The sequence below is a fragment of the Apteryx mantelli genome, chromosome 1, assembly GCF_036417845.1.
Source record: "Apteryx mantelli isolate bAptMan1 chromosome 1, bAptMan1.hap1, whole genome shotgun sequence".
NCBI classification, from domain to species: Eukaryota; Metazoa; Chordata; class Aves; order Apterygiformes; family Apterygidae; genus Apteryx; species Apteryx mantelli.
Genome location: NC_089978.1, coordinates 159,775,400 through 159,798,452, shown reverse-complemented (window position 1 = coordinate 159,798,452; position 23,053 = coordinate 159,775,400). Strand labels below are relative to the sequence as shown.

The 23,053-nt window shown below is 34.7% G+C and overlaps 1 protein-coding gene across 1 annotated transcript in view; it reads left to right on the top strand.

Moving 5' to 3' along the window:
• The window catches only part of IGF1 (insulin like growth factor 1), a 52,816-nt gene extending 36,277 nt beyond the window's left edge, over window positions 1-16,539 (top strand). The window contains exons 3-4 of the mRNA XM_013947253.2: window positions 4,325-4,506; window positions 16,404-16,539. Of these exons, the coding sequence (XP_013802707.1) occupies window positions 4,325-4,506; window positions 16,404-16,463 (242 nt within the window). The 3' untranslated portion in view covers window positions 16,464-16,539. The remainder of the gene's footprint in view (window positions 1-4,324; window positions 4,507-16,403) is intronic.
• The last annotated feature ends 6,514 nt before the right edge of the window (window positions 16,540-23,053 follow it).

Genomic DNA, 23,053 nt, shown 5'->3' with positions numbered 1-23,053 from the left:
CTTCAGAAGAAGATGGGCAAAGTATTGATAATATCTGAAGAAATTATAGTATCTCCTTGTAATTCCTTATTGCATCTTTGTCTGTGATAACATGTCATTTAACTATTGCAGCACTTAAGAGGACAGCAGCAATTTAAAATTTGTTGATTTTAAATTAATTTAGATGTCAGATGTTCCTCAAAAGTAGAGTTTAGAATTATAATTATTGAAAAAGAACCATTTTTTCTATTCTTTTCTGCTTATTTGCTTTGTTTATTTTACAGCACTTCAGGTAATATCAATTGCTATTTCATATGAATTTTAAGCTTACTTAATTTACTTAGGTCTTTCAAAGACCTTGGGAAAACTTTTTTTTTTTTAGAGAGAAAAGTTCAATAATATCATTAGAGCAATACTAACATTATTTTTTATGAAGAATGAGCATTAATATTCCATGTAACACATGAATAACTCAGTCTACAAATAAATGTCAAGTTTCATTGTTGATCACAGCACCGATGTGTCAGTGATTCCATTCCAAACTCATTACTTGCTTCTTAGAGGTTTTTAAAAGGGCTACAAGATGTTGTATCCTGCTTTCTAAATTTATTATTCTATGGGAGGAAAAAAATAGCTTGTATATAGTTTTGGTCTGGCTATAGTAAAAGTAATTTTTAAGTACACTGAGATTTTCACCTGAAAGATTCCAAAATTCAGGATTCATATTTACTTACGCATATGATGGCGCAGGAATAACACTGCAACTAATAAGTAAATTGGGCCTGACAATGCTTTGTTGATACTGGAATTATTATATCAACTGTGTATATGGCTAAATTCAGATACCAAAGGGTGAAATGTCTTGCGTTTGATCACACAATAAGGGAGTAGCTAAGATGAGAAAAAAACCCAGAACTGACAACTCCAGCCTGTCATAAAAAGTTAAGTCTAATTCCCTGCTTGATATACTGTGAAGACCTCATACACACAATAAATGAGTGATGTTATTAAAAGTTACAGCTGATGGCTATGGTTCCTTTATTTTAGGTACACTCAAAAAAGAACAAATATATTCCTGTAGAAATGGCTATATTTACTAGGATGTCACAAATTTCGTATTAGAAATGATACTGATATAGTGGTAGAGTGCTATATAACCTATAGGATAGAATTGTTTCTTTTCTTACATCTCTAGTAAAAAATAATTCATGAAAGAATCAGATTATATAATTGATATAAACTTAAAATGACAAAATGTAAGCGATGTTGCATAAATGCAAGCTTAACATGGACAAAGTGGCAGGAACTATTGATTGTTAAAGGAAGGGAAAGACTTTCCAAAAGATACTCTCAACCAATGAGTTCATCTTTGTCTTGTTTAATCATGACAGAGCTAAATGTTAACCATATTCAACAACAAAGTAGATGGCCAATTTTCAGACCTTTAAAACTTTGCTTTTCATTTGATTATTTCCTTTATAACCCCTTCATAAGGGATGGATCCCTTCAGAAATGCCAATAACAGTCATTAGTCCTTCTTAGAAGAACAGCCTGACCAAAAAATATCACTAAGAAAAACTACCCCAAGAAGGCCTCTATAGAGCACTTGTCTCCAGTAATTGGCTTCAGTAAAGAACAGGAACACTTGTTTTCCTAAATGATTTTTACAACAGAAAGACATTCACAGATCTGCTACTCATGGAAGGAAGATTTCTTCCATTAAGCTCTGTTGTTATTCCATTGAAGTTCCTGGCCAAGATAATTCATCTTATTGATTCTAAATTTTCCTAACCTACAGATCATAGTATCTTCCTCTTCTGAATGCTGTGAGGAGCTAACATTTGTAAGATTCTCAGAAGTGCAAAATATTACTAGTACTAAAATTTTCTATTAGCTTGATAGATTTTTTTTTTCAAAAGTAAATTCTTTTCTAGGTAAAAAGGTTGAAATAAGCCAGTTGAAATTAACAAATGAACTGCCCATCACTATTTTTACTATTATCAAGAGCACCCCAGGGAACCAACTGAACATCAATACCTGTTAGCTCTATGAAATACCATTTAAAGGAAAAATCTTGAACAGAAGCTTTCAGAGTATGTTTGCTTATGAGAAATTGGTAAAACGCAGAAAAAAAGGTAAGCTTAACTAATCGACTATTTGTACCCACAATTCAGATGGATCTATAAGCAAGGTTTACACGTGCATATCCAGGAATAGAATTTGCCCTTCTATGTTTTAAATGGGAAGCGAATAAAACAAAATGTAGAAAAGTTCCCGGTATCCAGCACAGTAATGTCACTCCACATTTCATCATAACTGCTAGATTTTAGAAAAGTATTAGGCTAAGAGAATCTGATTAGCAGGCTTCAGAAAAATCTGCAGGGAGAAGCTTGTAATTTATGTTAACTCAGTGAGTGAAAATAATCTCAATTTTTTTTTTTTGTATCTTCATATTTATAATACTTTTCAGTGATACACAGAACAATGCACACACACGCGTGCACATACACACAAATCAAAATATTACTGTAATCTAGTCCTGGCTTGCTGTTCTGTTTAGTCTTATGAAACAAATGATTTAGCAGAAAATGTACAGTATAGAGGCCCTCAGTGTATTACAATGTACCAAGTAAGCATGTTTTTCTTTAATTTATAGTCCCTGGAAAAAGATATTTAAAAAACAAATTGTCTGAGTTTACAAAGCTCACAGGAATAATTAGTTCTTAGCTGACTGTATTGCTGGCTAAAATGTTAGACATATTTTACCACTAGAAGTCTTTGCACTTACGGACGTACTGAGGCCTCAGAGGTTCTTCATCAGTGAATTTATGTTTTAATCAGGGAATTGCAAACTGTAATGTTGTCCCCTAACGGACAACTGCAGGATGGGTATATGAATATCAACCTAGAATCTTCTGTATAAGCATAGTAGACAAGAATATCCCAAAGAAAAACTGAATTTTTCATCTTTGTTGATGCTCTTATTCTTTATCTAGCTTGAGTAATTTTTTAAAACTCAGTCTCCTGCCAAACTCTGTGAAAAATGGATTTTTAGTCTCAGTGATAAAACTGGGGGAAAAAAAAAAATTGGTTGAGCTGACTGAATTGAGTTACTTCATTTTTTGGCTCATGGGACATTTTTCTTTCCTTTTTTCCATATTTTGGAGGTTTTATCCACTGTGGAGCATTCTCTAAATGGAAACATTTAATGTTGAAAATGTCAAAACAAAACATTTAAGCTTTTCAGAGTTTTACTGTTTGAAACCAAATTCTACCTGAATTTAAAAATAGATGTAGTAAGTCAGCAACTACATTTTTTTGGTGAATTTACTGTTCTTTCATTTCTAATGTCATAATAGGGCAACTACACATCCAACTGGGTTGCATAGAAACTGTAAGCCGAGGAAATAATGGGTCTGTAATCTTTGTAGGGCAGTGAAAACAACAGCTACTAAAGAAACAAAAAAGACTAAGAAAAACAGAGTATAAGAGTGCTGTGGATGAAAATGTCACCATTTATGAGAGCTGCATGAGAAATGCAAAGCATTCACCAGTCAAGTATTTTCTACAGCTGCTCAATGAAAACTCAAAACACAGGAAAGACCATCTAATGTCAGTCTCATTTCCCATCTTGTACAGAGCTATACAATATAAAATCTTCTGCCTTTTTCTGTTCCATGAGTCATCTTCCTACTTCTGCTGCATTTTATTGCATTATTGCATCTACTACATTACCTTATTTCCTGCTTCCTGCTAGTTTTTGATCTTGCAGCTCTTATAGCCTGTATAGTAGTATACCCTATCTATTTGCCTTTTTGAACACATTTTAACTTCACATGGTTGCCCAAGATAGCCTTCTTTCATTAAAAAAGACTTGCCTAACAACATTATCATTATTCAGAAGAGAAATACCACACAGGCACAATCTATGATCTGTATATCAGCTATCTCAGCCAGCTCAACAATCAATTTTCATCCAAAAGTTAAAGGACAAATTTCCTTTGTTAGACTTCTAAATGCCAGATTTCAGCTTCCTCCCTCCCCCTTTTCAATGCCAAGACAGTTCAAGAAAATCTTTTAATAATACAGTTCTAAGAAGAAAAGATACGATTTTGCTCAAATGCTTAAATAACAACCACCCATAGACAGAGATCAAAACTGGCCATTTCCCGGGCAGCACCTTTGAAAGTTGCAGCTGAAGACAGGATCTTAAAATAGATGCATAGAAGTAGTCTCTACAACTGTCATTGCTGATTCAGATACAATAACGTAATTTTCTATGATTGCTTCTGAGGTCTCTGCATTTTCTTGCTAACATAAAACTTTCCATTTTTGTTTTGAATAGGTAAGCCTACAGGGTACGGATCCAGCAGTAGACGCTTACACCACAAGGGAATAGTGGATGAATGCTGCTTCCAAAGCTGTGACCTGAGGAGGCTGGAGATGTATTGTGCTCCAATCAAGCCACCTAAATCTGCACGCTCTGTACGTGCTCAGCGCCACACTGATATGCCAAAAGCACAAAAGGTAGGCCAGGCTGGAAAAAAAACAAAAGACAAAACAAAAAAAACCCCTCTCTTTTAGGGAGGGAGAATTCTGTCAAGGCTGGTAACCTGGTCAACAACTGATGTGTTCTGCCTACTGGATAAACTGAAATTTAGTAGTTCTTTCAGAAAATAGTGGCTGCAGTAGAAGACAGGCAGAAAGTGGAGTGTTTATCTCCATCTCACCTCTTAGAACATTAAACAAAAAATCGAGTTTCTAAGCTAGTACCTGTGAGGCTTTATTCTCTTTCTGAATATTAACTGACAGGTACTCACATCATCCAACCATCAATAGCACCAACGACCTCTTTCAAAAGAGACACCAAACACTGACTGATTAACAACTGATCTATTCAAAACCTCCTTATTCATCTTTCCATGTCAAGAAGAAAAACTGAGTGACCAGAAAGAAAAACACAACTCTTGTTATTCATGTTTACTGTGTAAACGAACAAATGATTTTTTCTTTAGTCATTATTTTGGCTTTTTTTTTTTTTATTTACCAGAACCAAATTAACTGGATAGTCAATGCAATCATCCCATATTTTATAATAACTACTTAATGTTTAATATGCATATTTTTCATGCACTTCAAATATTCATTGGTATTTTTTGTATAATCCTGGAGTTCTGAATCTGATTTTTGTCCCTGTTGTGCTAGATACTGCACCTATATGTATTTAAACAAATCTCATCTGATCTCAACAGTTTACAGTTCAGATAACCTGTCTTTAGGCTAGGCTACCAACAGGCTCACTTCCAAATCTCTCCTATCTGAGCTCTAAAAATCTGCTTTAAGTGTTATTTGTCATCTGCTGTAAGCTTTGAGTGATAGATTTTACTGTTGATGACTCTGTCCTACATATATGTTGGCCCCCACTCCTGCAGTTGCCTAAAAGTTTGTTTTTTTAATCAGAAAAGAAACTGCATGAAAACCTAAGATTTCACAGGAAGTCAGGAAACCAGCACTATACAGTAATTAATTTCCTTAACATCAGCTTTATAAAAATAACAATTCTAATAGTCCCAGCATCCATTTCTCTTCCATAAGTCAATCCACAAAAGAGAGTCCTTTTCATCTTTTGCTCAAGGGCTTTCAACCCTTTAAAGGAATGACTGTGTGATTCTTCCTGGGAAGTATCACCTTAGCAATAAACATCTCAAAAAATACACATGAAGATGAGTGAAGTCTTCATATAAAGCTCAACTATGGACAAGCAAACCCTGGGCTTCTTCCCATCTGGGCACACATATACTTATGGTTTGTGGGAAAAGAAGAACACAGGCTTGGCCAGTAATCTCTCTGTTTCTCCCAATACTTGTTGCTAGGGTGACGGGAAAAACATTTTTAACTTTCACTAAAGGGAGATGAGATTCCTACCAGCTCTCTGATAGATCTCCATATCACTTTCCTTGAGGTGCCAAGGAACAATGTAATTCTCTAATCAGCTGTCCTCTTCCTAGTTGAGGAGATAGACATGAAAACACTCTTCTTACAAACCAGAAGGATCAGAAGAGAGGCCTGGCATCTTTCATTAGCAGCAAAGGAGGGAGTGTTCAATGGAGGATATTACAAGAAAAAAAATAGAGGAATGAAATAGTAATTGAGAGAACCCAGCTGGGAAAGAAAGCACCTATGAAAGGAGAAGGAGAAGAGAACAGGTAAAGGAAAGAAACTGGAAAAGGGCAGGGATCAGTGGAGAGTGGAGGAAAAGGAAGGGAATTACATCAAGGAGGCTGAGAAGGGAAATACTGAAGAACTGAATGAACCATAGGCAAAGTGCCAATGTCACACAGAAAAGACTGAATTTTGAGAAAAGGGAGATAAAACAGAATTAGATAAAAATCATATCAAAGAAAGGAACACCATTAAAGAGAAATGTATTGGAAAAGGAGGAGAGAGCTGATCAGAAACAGAAAAAACATAAATGTTTCTTAGTGGGAAACTGACAATTAAATAAGAAAACTCTGATGGGAAAAATAGACTGAATTTTTCCTTAATCTCTGTACAGGGAGAAGACCAGACTGAGGAAACAAAAATACAGCAGGGGGAGGAGAAACTATAAATTCAGATTTATGATAGATAAGATGAAAATACAGAGAAGGGAAGAGAGGGGAAAGAGAATGCATTAAGAAATCAATGCAAAGGCAAGGAAATTATAATAAGATAAGCATTTTCTAGAGGAAAAGGTTTAAAGACACAAATGAAGCTCTGCTTAGTTGCAGCCACCAAAATTCATGGACTTGTTCCCCCCACACCTCCATGTATCTACGTTATCTATGGTCATTAAGTGAAAGAATTGGAGACTACCATAATTCAAGTAGCTTTTTATGCAACAAATATACATGGAGTTTTAAACTGACACCCTTTAGAAAAAATAATGAATTTAGGATTTTTTTAAATTATATGAATATGTATATTTGATTGAAAAGCAAATGTTACATTTTCTTAAATAACAAGGACCTTTATCATATACAATGTTTTTTTAATGTAGTGAAGACAAAACATGAGAAATGCAACAAGAAAAGTTGTGTTTTAGTTAACCTAATGTAATATATGTTTTCACTGTTCCTTTAACAGTTGGAATAACTTTTCCAAAACCACAGAGCCTAGGGAAAATCTAATTGGAGCACAAATTCAAGCTCTTGCAAATTCTAAACTGAAATGCCGAAGTAGAGATATGGGATATTTCAAAGCTCATGCAACTTCTGGGTCTTCAGAACTTTAGTAAACACTAAATTCAGTTTGCAAATAAAAATTAATAAATAAATAGGAGTAAAATTTCAGATTCTGTGTGACATATGAAAAAGCAGAAGATATGCAAAAAAACTGTAATAAGTCCATATTCTCACTTAATAAATTTTTTCCAGTCAGCTGCATATACCTGAATTAAGAGAAACAATGCTGTGTTCGAACATTTTATTTTTGATACACTCCCCCAACATGAATGCACTTAGCTAATTCATAGTGTTGATGTTACTCATTTTAATGAAAAAAAACAATTACATTAAAGCAAATTATTTTTCAGAGTTGAGCATATTTGCTTTACCTGCTTTAAAACATTTTGCTTCTCAAATCCTATCATTTTCCCAAAGCAGTCAATGGGAACACTTCTGGGCATCATCTATTCTGTCAGTCTTACCTATGCTTGAGTTTGAAGTTCAGTTTTAAGCCAGTTTCACCCATTAAGACTTGAATCTCTCAAAATAATTGTGTCTATATCGCTAGTATGTGAGCCAGTTTCCTGCCTTCCCACACACCTGAGTTTCCCTATCTGCTAAGCCATTGGCTTGCTCCAGACTCCTGTATGAGTGAAAGGTACTATGGCTGATCAAGGAGCCTGTGTCCAAATATGAGCCTACATCCTAAAGTAGCCAATACAGCCTCACTGATTTTCTGTGGGATTTTCATGGGATTCTCTAGGGCAGATCAGGAAATATTCACAAAGACTCAGTCTTTCAGGTAGTGCCTGTACCTGCACAAAGTCCTAGTTACTTTATAATGGCTCTTATATGAACATAAAATCTAGCTCATGAAGAAAATCTTGAAAGAATGGGATCTTAGTGCTGACACAATCCCTATTTCAGCTTATGATTTATAGTTTTTAAATATTAAATTCTTCTTAAAAAGTGAGGGAAGAATACAGTTTTTGTTTACTTCCATAAATAAAGATGCTATTGAACACAGCTTTTGTGGGTAGATGCCAGGATTTACTGACCAACATAAAAGAACATTACTAAGCAAAAGATAGTAAGATTAGGTGACTAATAAAACTGTACAGTTCAATAAAAGATTTGAATGTTTTTGAAACTCAGAGTCAGTATAAACATTTTGGGAAGATAACTTTTTGTTCTTCAGAATGCATAAATTTGTCTACCTCTGCATGTCTGAGTAAACTCTGTCAATACTAAGCTATGCCTTAATGCTTCTCACTTTCTTTATTATAACACTTCAGAACTGAATTAGATTACCAGAAATAGGTCATCGCCACAGGGTAGCTAAGACAAAAAACTACAACAATAAATACACTTACCAGTAAAAACAGGTGTTTCAGAGGTCTTCAGAAACCCTGTAATAGCTTACAGATAAGGTCACTGGAAAGTCTTAAGTATTGTCATAGCTTCAGTGACACTAAAGTGAGAAGCCAATGCATATTCATAATTGAGTTTAGACTATCACATTTACTTACATATAATTTAGAATGTAGTTGTGTTTTTTTAAGAGTATCTTACAAGAAATATAAGTTTTGCTTAGTGACCACTAAAACTAGACATAATTAACAAGTCAATAGAATAAATTCCACATTTATACACCTTTCATTCCCACGATTTCAACAGGAATTTTATTCTGTGTGTCCATGAGACAGAAAGAGCCAGGCTACAACTGTATTTCAAGTTCAGTGCTATGAGGTACAACAGGAACCAGGTTCAGATTATTATGTTATAGTAAACAGGAAATTGAAATAAATATGAGACAAAGAGAATAAATAGTCTAAATCCATGGTAGGAAGGTAATGCCAATTTTCAACTGGAAAAATACCTTCCAAAAATAAATATTTTACTCAGAAATAATTTTTCATACCTATACCCTCTCTTCCTTCCACAAAAGGAAAATAATATGACTGCTAGTCCTTATAGGCTTTGATTAAAAAAAATAAAAAACACAGAAAAACAGAAAAAACAAAAAGCACTTCTGTAGAGCCTTTCATGTAAGGTTCTCAAAGCACAAACATATCTGAGACTCACAGCACCACAATTACTAGATGTTATTATTTAAATATGAACTTCAAGGCAGGATTTTGTGGAACATATAAGCTGTTATTTAGTCACTCTGAGATTTCATACACAATCTATTCCAATATAGTTTTTATGTGGCATTGCATCATAATCTTTTTACTAGGAAAAAACCCTTGATTTGGGTTTTGGTTTAAATGTTTTTGTAGGAGGTCTACTCTCCAAAATTCTCGAACAAATTGTTCGTCCTATGCACATCTTTGTAGATTGGCAGATCCTCAGTAAACTTAGTCCAATGGAGCAGGGTTGTTTTTCTGTTTATAAGTTATATCAATGCTGATTTGCAGTCATTAGTGCACTTCAAACAAGTGTTTCTACACTACAGGCACAAACTTGAATGATGAGGGCCAGGCACTGAGTGATTAATTTAATTAATGTAACTAATTAAAATTTTGTGAACCCAAAAATGCCAATCTGCTGATGGAGGCCAGCCTCAGGAGCTAATTTTAATCCAATTTCGGAGACTGTACATGTACAGTCAAGCACAACAGCTAATAAATGAAACATTTCCTTCACTATGGAACCATTATTTTTCCTGTTATAAGACCTTTATTCACAAATAAACATGAAAGTACATTGAAAAGTAAAGAAAAAAAACCCACAAAGCTAGGAACGTTATACACACAGCATATTTCCCAGACTCACAAGCAAAGCAAAGAAAAAAAAGACAGTTAGAACAGCTTTGTTATTGCCACAGCTGCTATATGCCAGGGAGCACATACCCAACCTTAACTCTACCCTCATGTTGATGCACAGCTTCCACCACCTCTTTAGTTGCTCTTTTGCCCTCAGCCCAGGATGAAATTACCTTAAACTGGAGCAGTCATGGATAACTGCTTGTACAGGGAAACGACATCACAGCACAACACTATAGCTACAGTCTAACCTTAACAAATTCTCTAGTGAACAGATGGGATAACGCAGAGCACCTTTCCAGCTGGATTTCAGCACTGTGGGCCTTGAGGAAGTTGTGAACAACAGTAATATACAGTTCCTATTAGCCCCCAGCAGACAAACTTCTTTCTCAGACATCTACCTAAAGGATACCAAATTCTCATCAAAGTGTGTCCTACTTGAAAAGAAGCATCTCCCTTGTTCCCTGAAATATCTTATATTCTTTGAGTTCCAGCAAACCTGTCTGGTTCAGCAAGGCTGTCTGCGATGAAAAAAATATTTGTGATCTGAGAAGTTTTTTGAGCATTCAGATCTTTTTCTCCAGCATGAAACAATAAATACATCCAAGCTGGGGCATGTGAAAGTCCGCAGTGAAGTGGCACTTCCATTTTTAAATGCTCAGAAGCTAGCATAAAAGAAGAACAAGTCATCTTCTAACACCTGGGGACAACTGGACAGTGGTCAGTGAGAAAATGCCTTAGTTTTGTGAAAGCAATTTTTTCACTAGCCCTCATATGTTGATATAACAATCATATCTGAAGCAGAATTTACAGAAGACCAATAGAGCAGGCTAAAATTTAGGTAGCCATTTACTTTAAGTCTTTTGGTTAAAAATATTCTTCATTTGAATGTGATATGAAAAGAAAAATTATTCCTTTAAATTAGAATGGGATTTATCTGTATAATCTACATCCAGTCAATCTGTGTTCTGTAATATAGTGTCCTGATCATTCAGATTCCTCAGCACAACAGCAGCTGACCAGAAAAATAAAAACGATATAAAATATGCAAGAACTACAGGTAATGCATTTGATTTCCTCTACTAGGGTTCTTAAGGAAAGTTAGGTGATTAAAATCAACTTTCAGTTTAATGTTCCAAAATATCAAGAAAAATTGATTCAGGCCAACTGTTCCGGATTATTTAGCTACAGGAAATAAAATTGTTTTGAATCCCATTGCAACACTAAGAGCAAAGTGATAAAGATTGTTTTTCTTTTTTCAGTTTATTTAATTTTCTTAGACATATATTCCTTTATAATTAATTAGTCATTCTATATTTATTTGATTAAATTAATGATAATTAAAAAAGTTTTAAAATGATGTTTTGAAATGGAAAAGTCAGAAGTTTCCCATTGAAAATGCTGAAATTAAATGTTTTAGTATTTTCAGAGAAAAATATTTTAATTGCAAAATGTCAAAGTAAAGCTTTTTGGTTTCTTGCAGTTTTATCTTTTTGGGGGTGAAATTGATCTTCACTTTCAGTCTCCTGAAAACTTCAAATTTCAGGAAAATTGAAATTACTCAAAATTACTTGCTTTGCTTCTGAGTGTGTTAAAAAGCTACTGAAATTTAGCACTTAAGCTTTTTATGTTAATCATAATGCTATTCAAAACAAGATCCCAGCTGAACAAACAATTACAATAATGCCTCACAGTAAACGTGAAATTCAGTGGAAACAGCTAGTTGTATGTTTAATCAAACAGGTAAACCTTTTCAGGATCAGAATCCAGTGAATATTCTTAGTAGTTTTGCAGCAATTTTATAAGACATTCATCAGCAAAAATAATCATTCTTTAAAGAACAAGGGAAACTTGAACATTTGATTGAATAATCCAATAAACTCGCAGAATCTGTTGTCCATTCATTTAATGATCACTCACCAATTATGCTTATTCAAAGTGTTTGTTTACTTCTTAGTTACTTGAATACTCTACTGAAAGCTTTCAGTTAGAATTCTTAATGTTAAAAAAATGAGAGTTACTGAGATACATATTAGGAATTCATCTAGCCAGAATTAGTCACTAGGAAGTGATCAACTTTGTAATGCATATCCATTATAAAATTCTATCTCACGTCTTACGTATATAAGCAAACAAATCATTAAAGAGGACAGAACTTAATCATATGTCAGCATTTCTAAAACCAAGAGAGATATCCCTGAATTTTTAGCAAAGAGAGCAGGTGTGAAACCCAAGCACATTATATATACATTAAAAACATTATATATATAGTGATCCCATTTTCAGGTTAAAATCTCATTTAATGAGAAAAAATCCTCAGCTAGTAATGTGGGAGTAAGGAACAGTGAGAAGCTTTCAGTATTTGTACTAGATAGCAAAGCAGTGGTTTCCCATCTATTTTCACACTAAGTTTATGTTTACAGTTTTAAACTGTGTGAAACAGGAGCAAGAAGAGGAATTTAAAGTTCTAGCTTCAGTGTACATGGTTCCACCTATCTTTTTTCTTTCTTTTAGTTCTTCTGCGAAATGCTATTAAAAGCCTATTTATCTTTAAATGAATTAAGATTTAACAGCAATTGGGAAAACTGCTGAACAGAAATTTGAAAAGCAACTGTTCTCTGTTCAAGGAAGGAAACAGAGCTCTTTCCTCAGCAATTTCCAAAAAAGGGAAAACTGACCTTTTTCAGTGGAACACTGCCATAGCACAAAGTTCTTGTCAATTTAAGACTACAATGCACCCTGAAAATTACCACATGAGAATGAACGGTTAAAGCATATTTTAAAATCCAGTAAATAAAGAGGAAGAAAGGTAATGACCTGCCATCCGCTTGCATCCTGAGCAAAAAGACCAGAGAAGTAGACATCTTGATATAATTTCGCTCTTCCTTGGATTTCTAGTCCTTATTTTTCTTTAAGCCCCATATGCAGAAATATACATAAATATATACCAACAAAGTAGCAATAGGAAGTAGATTCTCACAAAAGATCAGATGCTAGCCAAAATCTTTTCAAATTTTATCTAACCTTTGAAATTTAAATACATACTAAGTGGAACCAAGAGAAGAAGGGAGATGACCTTAATATATTTACTTTAAGAAAATACCATTAAGAAAACAGAAAGAGATTGCATTATTGCTCATTTATTTTTTGTAAGATTGGCAGTATCTTTTCTGATTGGTCCTGTAACAACTCGCAGACACATTTACAGGCCAAAATATGCATAATGGCACTAATCCTAATTTCTGTTACATCCATGCCACATTACCAAAGCCAATGAGGGAACATTTAGGTGTAACAGATAGCAGAATTTAGCCTCTTCACTTCAGAAATTTATTTTCTCCCATTGCTCACTTCCCAGCTTTGTTATTTTGTTACTGACCACACTGACCACTGAACTAAAAAGCTTCTCAAATAGACCCTAGAGGGTTTGTAGCTAAGTTATAATGTCTGTTACTACAAACATTAGACTTTTCATTTATTAGCAGTAAAGCAAGAGGACTTCTAATACCAATATGAGGTTTGACTGTCCACCCTAATAGCATAAGAACACTGCTGCATGCTTCCCAGTACCCTTCATCCTAGTTAAATGACCTTTACTATCACTAAGGTAGCTGTTATCCTTATGTTAATGCTATACTGTCTCAAAAAATCCACACTTAAGATGACATGGCAGAAGTCTGCACTTCTCTGTTCACAAACTGACTTACGCAAAGCTGACATGTTGTAACTGTCATGTTAAATGCTTACTGGCTTTGTCCAGGTCTGTAATGTCAGCTCAGAGGATCCGATACTGAAACAAGCATCACAGATAACAATCTTCTTTCTAATTACCAAAGAGTTGAGGAAAAAAAGGCAAGCTTTTCTATGCCAGTGCAAATGCATGTCTGAGAATCTGATTCAGGCATTCACACTTTGTTTTCAATGGTCTCAACAGCTCATACTTGCAAAAAATGCGTTATATGGGTCACAGCACTTCCTGGAGTGCATGTTACTGCCATCACCACCAGTGCCACTTCTTTATACTTATGGATTAAAAGGCTGATTCTAGAAGAGAAACTGTTCTGAAAATAACCTGCCACCTTCCCTCAGTTTCAAAGGTAGCCTGAGCATTATGACAGCTCTTTTGCCGTCTACATGGCAGCAGTAAAAGCTGTAACTGAAACCCTGCCGCCCTTTGGTATATGCTGTGTTTGGATGATTAAGCCATTAGAAAGTTAGACAATGACTTTAGAAGCGATAATTTATCTGTTCCTTTGGGAAACGTATGGCTCATTTTTAATATAAGTATCTTTTGGAAGTCACTGCAATGCAAAATGGCTGTCGTTTCATAAGCTTCTCATTTTCATTTTATAGATGAGTGTGGAGCCTTTAAGAATTTATGACTTTTTGCAAACAAACTGTAACAACAAACTCTTTCCCCGTATGCTGGTAAAGTCTCCTCAGAGAGGAGAACTTTGGGGCAGCATTGATAAGGTTTTTATTTTTCTTTGTTACCATGAGGAAATATTAAGCCAATGAGTAAAGAAATTCCTGTTTTCTTAGTGCATTGTTACCAGTATAATCATTTGTAGCAAAAGGCAGGATCCTTAACAGTGGAAGCCTCACATGACTTGCTGTAGCAATAATTCCGGATAAAATCAGTGAAAATTGAAGGGTTCATCCAGAATGGGTACTTGGAGGTGAAAACTAAGCTACAATTTAGGGTAAACTGAAGACAGGAAAGGTCATTTTGAAAAAGCTGGAAGAGAAACAGGCAAAAGAGAACAGCAAAAATTATTTTAATTTGTGGATAAGCAGAATTTTTTGAAGTTTCTCTGTTTCTATATTCAAAGTATACTAAGAAAGATGTCCTGTAGAGGTCTTAGCAAAATTTGGTGAAGGCAAGTCAGCATTCTATTGAATTGATCTCTGGAAATGTCACTAGATGATTAATCTCTTCCTCTTCATTTAATATTGCATTTCAGACTAAGAAGGTCTACAAACAAACTTCTCCATCATGAATATTTTACTACTAACAAATTTGGCTTTCCAGTGATGAAATATCTTAATTTGGCTCAATGTCATTGATTGTTGGTGGTATCATTATTTTAACACTTGCTAGTATAACCTTTTTTTTTATATTCTGAAAGTAATAATTCATCTCATATCCACCAGGTTCTGACCCCAAACCTGTGAAAATTAATGAGCTCTATGTGAACTCAAGTTTTGTTATCCATTATCAGTTTCTGATTTGGTTATATTTAATAGAATGGTATTTATAAATATATATGTATATAGTATTTGTATATTTATAAATATACTATTTATAGAACAGTGTTTTATAAAGAAAGCATTAAAAAAACTCTAATGTAATTAGCACCAAATCAAGCTTCCATTTTCTTGCTGCCCATCACAAAAGCAGGTTACATTTTCATCACTTCTTAAATTTTAGAGTATAAGTTTCTTTTTTTAAGGCTAAAAGGTAATGCCATGGCATAGCTGCATACACATGCCTCACCTTTCTCAGTGACAGATTTTGATTTTTGATTTTTCTGAGGACAATAGACAGGGTTTCAGTAAACAATTTTTTTTTTTTTTCTGATGAGGATTATAAATATGGTGAGTCACTTGCCAGTTTTCCTTCTAGGCTGGTGCAGAATGGGCAAAGATTTGTGTCCAGCTAATATTTACCAGCATGGTAAATGAGGAAATCAAACTCACAGATATGTGCTGCAACCATCACTGCTGCTGGAAATGGGCCAGTATGTGGAAGAGAGTGAACTGAGGGCATTATTCATTCCAAAACCTTCTCGATTTGCCTGGCACATTACCTTGTCTGTTTATGAAAACACAACTGATTTGACTGCAGCTCTTCCAGTGAACCAGCACTCTTTATCCTCCTGAAAGCCTTATCTGATAAGAGACTCACATGTTTAACATGCAATTTGTAAAATGTAGGCAACAGAGTCCCAGTTAGCAATTTTGAAAACCTCTGCTCACTGGCTACCAAAACCCAGCAGGCTCCATAAAGCCCTCAGTCACAGCTTTAGAGTTCACCGGGCCCTATACATCATGCTTTTGCAAAAGTTCTTATTCTGAAAGAAAGAAAATCTTTGGTACCTACTGTATGTCTAAGCCCATCCAGGTTCCAGTATGCAGAGGTTTCCTCTGCCAAAAAGCTCCAAAATAACAATTTCAGTATGGTAGGCTTTCTCTGAATATCCTTTATGCGCAAAAATGTAATTATGTTGGAACTACTCAGATCAACAATAGCAGCAATCAAAGTGCAACTGCCTAGGACAACTGGGAATTCACAGTACAGAAGTTTTGTATAGTCAAGTTCTCTGTGGGCTGGCAGAAGGGACCTAATAATTCCGGCATTCAGGATAACTGTTTTCCCACTCATACAAGTTGTATGATCATACAGCATATTAAAACCTATTGAGAATAATTTTTTTTTCTACACTTCCAGGAAGTGCATTTGAAGAATACAAGTAGAGGGAATACAGGAAACAGAAACTACAGAATGTAAGAACATGCCATCCACAAGAGTGAAGAATGAATGTGCCATCTGCAGGATACTTTGCTGTAAATAAATTATTTGTTAAACATTGGAAGACTTAAAGAAAACTATGGTTTATTAAGCCTGATGCAATCTCAACCGATGGGCATTCTCCCAGTGAACAATGCAACTAAACATTCCAATATTAAGTCTTTAGAGAACAGAATGTTTTAACCAGCCCAGAGCTTAAAAAAAAAATCTGTGGTTGATATATTACTGTTTGTTAACCTGTTTTAAATGTCCTGCACAAAAACTCTTAAAGTCCTGTGCCCCTCAAAAGCCTACAAATTTATGGGCCTTTGATGGATTCAATTGCACTAAATTAACCTATGAACGCTGGCTGCTGGAGTCATTCATCAGCCTTGTCTAAGTGTTTTTTTTTTATTTGCACTTCTATACAAGCAACAGGCTGTTTGTTTTACAGTGTCTGATAACATTGTTTGTCTGCCCCTTCATATTTGCACAGTTTGACATTCCCAGTAGCAGCAGCAGTAAGGTAACATATACAGTTTTAAACATCCATTAATTCCATCTGTGGCATTTTGACAGAATATGGGTTATAGATACAGTCATTTTAGGACAGTTTTTCTTTTTCTTTTTTTTCCTTCTCTTGCAAAGATGCAGTTTATCGCAATTTGTGACACAAATGATTTTTAAAAGCAGTTAAAGCATACATAGACTCTCAAACCATTAAAGATTCTTCCAGGTAATTGTTTTGCAACAGTATAGGTAACTTCTTTCTTCCTCCATATAATGCAGTATGTAAAATTTAGCATATCAGTAATACACATATATCAAGCAGTATGTAAAAAAAATCTGTTTTATAGTACAACGGTGCTATTTTATAGTTTGTTATATGAAAGGGTCTGGCCAAAACCGTAAGAGGTAAAAGCAAATATGGAAATATCAAGCCAAAGATGAAATTTAAAAAAAGTTAGTTTTAAGAATATTGTTTTATTTTTAAATGAACTTAAATGGCTTTAGATTCCAATAGGAAAATAACTTTCCCGTCTTCAAAAGAAAATCCAGATATACTTGTTTCCTTTTAGAGATTTAGAAGATGGTGTATTTACTTGCAGTTGCTTGGAACATGGATACATAGAAGCATGGGCCCAGGGAAGACAATTAAAAAGCAGCCTTCAAATTATTTCAAAATGTAGAATCAGGCCTCAATCTTTCTGAAATATCAGCATTCTACTCTTTTGTGAAAGAGGGTTAATCATGTTCTCTGCCATTTTAATTCTTCCCACAATCTGATGAGACTAAACTGAGTGTTAATTAGGCCACTAGGCACATCTTTAAATCAGCAAAGCTAATCTAATCACCAAATTACAATGTAAAAAGAATCTTCAGGAAGGAATGAACGATCAAGTCCTTCAAATGCTACTTACAATAGCTCTTCATGCACTCTCATACAAGATTTCTAGATAATCTCTGCCATGTCACCTTGATATGGAGTGCACTGTTTCTACCTTGAATAACGCTATTTCCTATGCTTCATTTTTGTAAATTAATTCAGAGCTAGGTTGACCATGCAGCAAAGGGGATAGGTAACCAAGAGCATCCCAAGGAGAGCGATAAACTTTTACTTAGAAGAAGGGGAGAGAAGGCAGTGGAGAATACACTCTCCATCCTGTCCAGAACTGCAGTGTGGTTCCACTCATCCTCCTCCTGCCATCGCACTGCCCATGGCAAGCTCAAACAGGGGAAGAAGCATCACTTGGTCAGCCCCAAAGAGGACAGGGGAAATACTGTATAAAGAAAGCAGCTAAAGACAGGGAGATGTCAGATCAGACCTGTAAAGGAAGCATCTCTTTAAAGGCTCAAATCTGACAACCCTTACCTTCTACTGAATCCATGGGAATAGATGACTGAATTACTGATTCCTCAGTGGTTTCATATTTTTTCCAAGGAAAATTCAATGTATTCTTATGCAGCTCTTTAAACCCTCCTCTTTTTGTTAAATGCATGTTTATAAGCACAATAGGCTGCCGTCATACCATCATGTCATCATAAAAGCAGAATAGTAAATGACTAAATAGAATGTGTCACAGCTGTCGCTGACAGAGATAGGTATGTTGAAAAAAAGGGAAGAAGGTACAGAGAAGCAGTTGGAGAAAGTAACCTAAACTATTTACCACCAATTCAATAAACAGAGGTAGCAATTCTGATATCTGTTACAACTCTTACAGGGGATTTTTTGGTGGGGGGGATTGAGGGAGGTGTTTTTATTTCAGTGGCTGTTAAGAATTCTGAAGGGCACTCTAAGAACAAGCCATTATTTTGATGTGTCATAAACATAATACATATTTCCATTTTGTGTCCCATGACTCCTGTCCCTTACCTGCTCTCAAGATCTGCAGGGAGGAGGGAGAAAAAGCATGAGCCCAAAAAGCAATTTGCAGATCTCTGTGGATGGCAAGTTTCTTCAGAGATAACATTTTGTTGATGCAGTGCTAACCAGTTTTCCTGAAAAACTAGACATCACTGTATTATTTAAATTGCTGCAAATTAAATCCAAATTTTTTTTCCTATTTTGGGGTTCATGCAATCACATTACATGGACTGTATTTCTTCCCTTGACTACCACAGTCAGAAAGTGTCTCTGGTAGACAACATTATCTAACATCAGAACTTGACAAGTGTCCAGACAAATTGTAACAATTCTTGGAAAGAAATTGGAATAAATAATGAGTGGCTAAAAGCTTCAAAGGAAACATCTTGTTTTACAAGAGAAGGAATGGGATTGCCATACAGAGACTAGATCCACCACTGTAGAGGTGAGAAGTGCATGGCTGGGGAATGCGCATTTGCATGAGAATTCTCCAGAACTATGGCAGGGAGCACACAATGTCCTAGTCAGTGTGAAAGAGAAGGACTGCATGAGCTTAATCATCTCAATAAATCCACTACTTAAAGAAGCAAAAGTATGAGCCAAAACTTCTCCCTCCCCAAAAGTACAAAGTAGTTTGGCTTGAAAAGCTTCTTAGTTAGAGAAATTCCAGGGTTCAGCTAGATTTTAAGAAGCACTCCAGAGTTTTAGGAACAGAGCTCTCACTGGATGCCATTTATTCCTCATAAATCACTTAAAAAAGAAAATCCCACTCCCCATCCTTCCATATCATGTAAAACACATGACAGAAGTCACAGATTTTTGCATTCTAGAATTGACATAAAACTTCAATTATTATACAGAATGTCACTGAAGTACAGAAGAAAAGTGAATTAAGTCTCTTTATTTTCAGTAAGTTCAAAAAAGTCTTCAGACCTAAATCCACTGAAGTTAATATACCTCTTTCTTCAAGGTAGCAACATTTGAGCCTCATCTCCATAGCAACCATAATTAATCATTACGAGTTTTCAATGGACAATGTATAAATTCTATATTCTGCTCAAAATGTACTTCCAAACCTAGACTTACAGTTTTGCGAAGGGCTCAGATGAGGCTCATTTGTGCCATTAAAAAAAGAGAGAAAAGACAATCAGATAAAAGGATACTGCAATCTGCCCCTGTAGCTGCAAAAAAGTAGGCACTTTTTGCCCAAAACAGATTACAGTCTCAATAGCTCTGTTAGGATTAAAGGGTAAATTAGTAGTAAGCTTTCCTTACAGAAGTGAATTCCATTCATAACTGGCAGTTATGTTCAGTTGCCCAGTAAACTGGTTGTTGACTCAGTATCAATGGTTAAATTTAATTAAGGAAGACTCTATGCCAAGCCCATGTCTTCTTGGCTCTCTGTTTTAAGCAAGTGCATGACAAGAGAAGCTCAAAAAGTGCACGTAGTATATTTGCTTTACCTTTTACTGATTTGGCCAACAATGCCAAAGTGGTGCTATTGTTTTGTTTAAGAAAGTACTTGACTAAAATATAAAAGAAAGCATAAATATTTTTTTAAAGTATGAAAATGACAATTATATAGGTATGGTTATTAAAATAGAAATACAACTAGCCATAATTTTTCAACTTTTTGTCACTCAACAATAGAAAAAAAAAATCTATTAATTGATGGAGATGGGGTAGGAGTAAGAATCAAAATGCCACAAAAATCCATGGATTGGAAATGCAGTTATGATTCTTTATTCTATATTCATTAATACAGATGAAGAAAAGCATTTAAAGTCGGGGAGAATGGACATGACTGCAAGTCATTCATATTAATGCAAGTCCTACATCAGATCAAATATTTTCAAGCCACACTCCAGGCTGAAATCAATGTTGAGTTTCACTTGAAGTCAGTGGCATATGATCGAGATTTCATTCAGTAAAACTTCTTATTTTTACCTGATAACCTTCTTATTCATGACATGCCTCAAAAAGTCAACATTCTTTCACAAAATAGGACAATGAAATGCACCTGATCTTGACAAGGAGTAAAGAACAAAATATCCCTAATATGAAACTGATGTTATTTTTAATTCTTATCAGTTTTGAATTGTGAGAAAAAGTTGAAATTTATGGCTAAGTCTGTGAATTTTTTTTTTTTTTTTTACTTTTTGTGGTCACTATGAACATCCTAATGTGCAGAATTACACATTTCATTGTTTTGTTTTTAAATGATGGTAAATTAAGCCCAAACAGAGATTCTTTGAACCTATAGGCTAGACAGAATACTTATGTTCTGATGAAGTTGTAATCAATATATTTAAAATGTTTTATTTTTAGTCTGAAAAGTAATAGTAATAATTTATTTGGGGACTCAACCTATACTGGTCCCTCTTTTAAGGATACTGTTCAGTACAAACAAGTCTTCCAGATTCCAAACTTCTCTTCAAAAATCACCATTCATTCCTCCCTCCCCCCATGCCCCAGAAAATCTAGTTAAAAAAACTATTGCAACATAAGTTTTATTGTCTGTTTGTTTGGGGGGGTTGCTTTGTTTCACTTCACTTAGTTTTGTTTCTGAGGCAGGGGAAAGGAGGAGGACATGAGGTTTTCAGGCAATTAAGATTTTTACTTCTGTCTGCAAACCACAAAAAAAGATAAAGAATTTGCCTTGATGAGATTACTAATTATCCAGTTCATGTGTGGAAATAGCATTAAGCAAAGCAACTGGATTAAAGTTCAGTTTTGAAAAAGGAAAAAAAAACTCATTAACACAAACTTTTACTCATTTTAATCCTACACTATATATTTTGCTTGTCACAGCATTGTAATATTCTACTGGACTATCACTGTCCAAACACACAGTATCTGATATATATAAATCTTCTTTGATTTTTTACATGAACGGTGTTGTGAGAATATCTGAAACTTGATTACATATAGTACAGTATAGAGATACCAGTCTAGCAGAGACCAAAACAAGAAGGACCTCCCGGATGCTTACATTACACTAGGAACTCTCATACTAGTTGCATAAAGGGTGTGTATATATATGTGTGTGTGTGCACACACATGTGTGTGTATATTGCTTTTCTTCTTTTTCTTCTCAAGTAAAACTTGACTTTCTTGCTTTTTACACATTTTTTATTGTGGATTATATTCAATAATCTAATTGGAATCTAATTTTAGAGGAACATTATATAATATGTGTGTCACAAATTAAATCCTACATTTGAATTTCACACCTGAAGAGATGACCTGATTTTTAAAATATAAGGCAGTTCTCTATCGCCATCCAAAAATCAGATAAAACTATTTATGTGTTTAAACATGGATGTAAAATCCTAACTCTGAGTACCTTATTTTGAAAATATTGACTTCAGAATTTTGCTTTATTTCATTCTTCTTCAGATGACTTCTCGTAAGTGAGATTTTTAAAATGTAAGCGTCCTCTTGAGGTGAGAATAATGGGTTACACAAAGAGAGCAGAAAGAGGATTTTTGTCAGTTAATAATGTCACTTCAACTATTTATTTATAGAATTAGATGCTCCTTATAAGTAGACTTCATGCCTCTCTATATTACCCATAACTACTTCAGAAGTGGGAAAGACTTAGTATGGCTTCTGACCAAACTGTGCCCCAATATGTAACATTTTTACAACAAATTTTGTATCATCATTTTTGATCTCTATTTTTCAACAACTTTTTTTTTTGCCAAGTTGGCTCACAAAAGTCATAAGAATCATCAACTTGATACTTCTGCTGCTAACCTTTCTTTCCCACAAATATTCGACATATGTACATCTACTTACAATATTTACACAGTTACTTGATTGAAATTCTTCTTAACAAACAGCATCAATATAGTTGGGAGATTAATTTTTCCCATGCTTTAAGGGTATAAACCATTCCTTAACTAAATCAAAAACATTTCACATTACTGTACTTTACATTCATTAATATCATCTCATTCCCCTAAAGCAACAACAAAATACTCTATCTGGGTAATAAGGATCATGCTTCATATACTCTTGTGTTAAAGAAAAAGGTTTAACCAGATAACTATAATTAGAACTGATTCTATGAAAGTCATATTTAGTAGTGAGATAATTAACTCTGTAGGTTTTAAAATCAAATGAATGCTCCATTACCTTTGGTTTACTGGCACTGACCTGGTTTATGGTGTAAAAAAATTCCCATCAAGGATAAGCAAAAGCAAAGGATCCAAGGCCAATA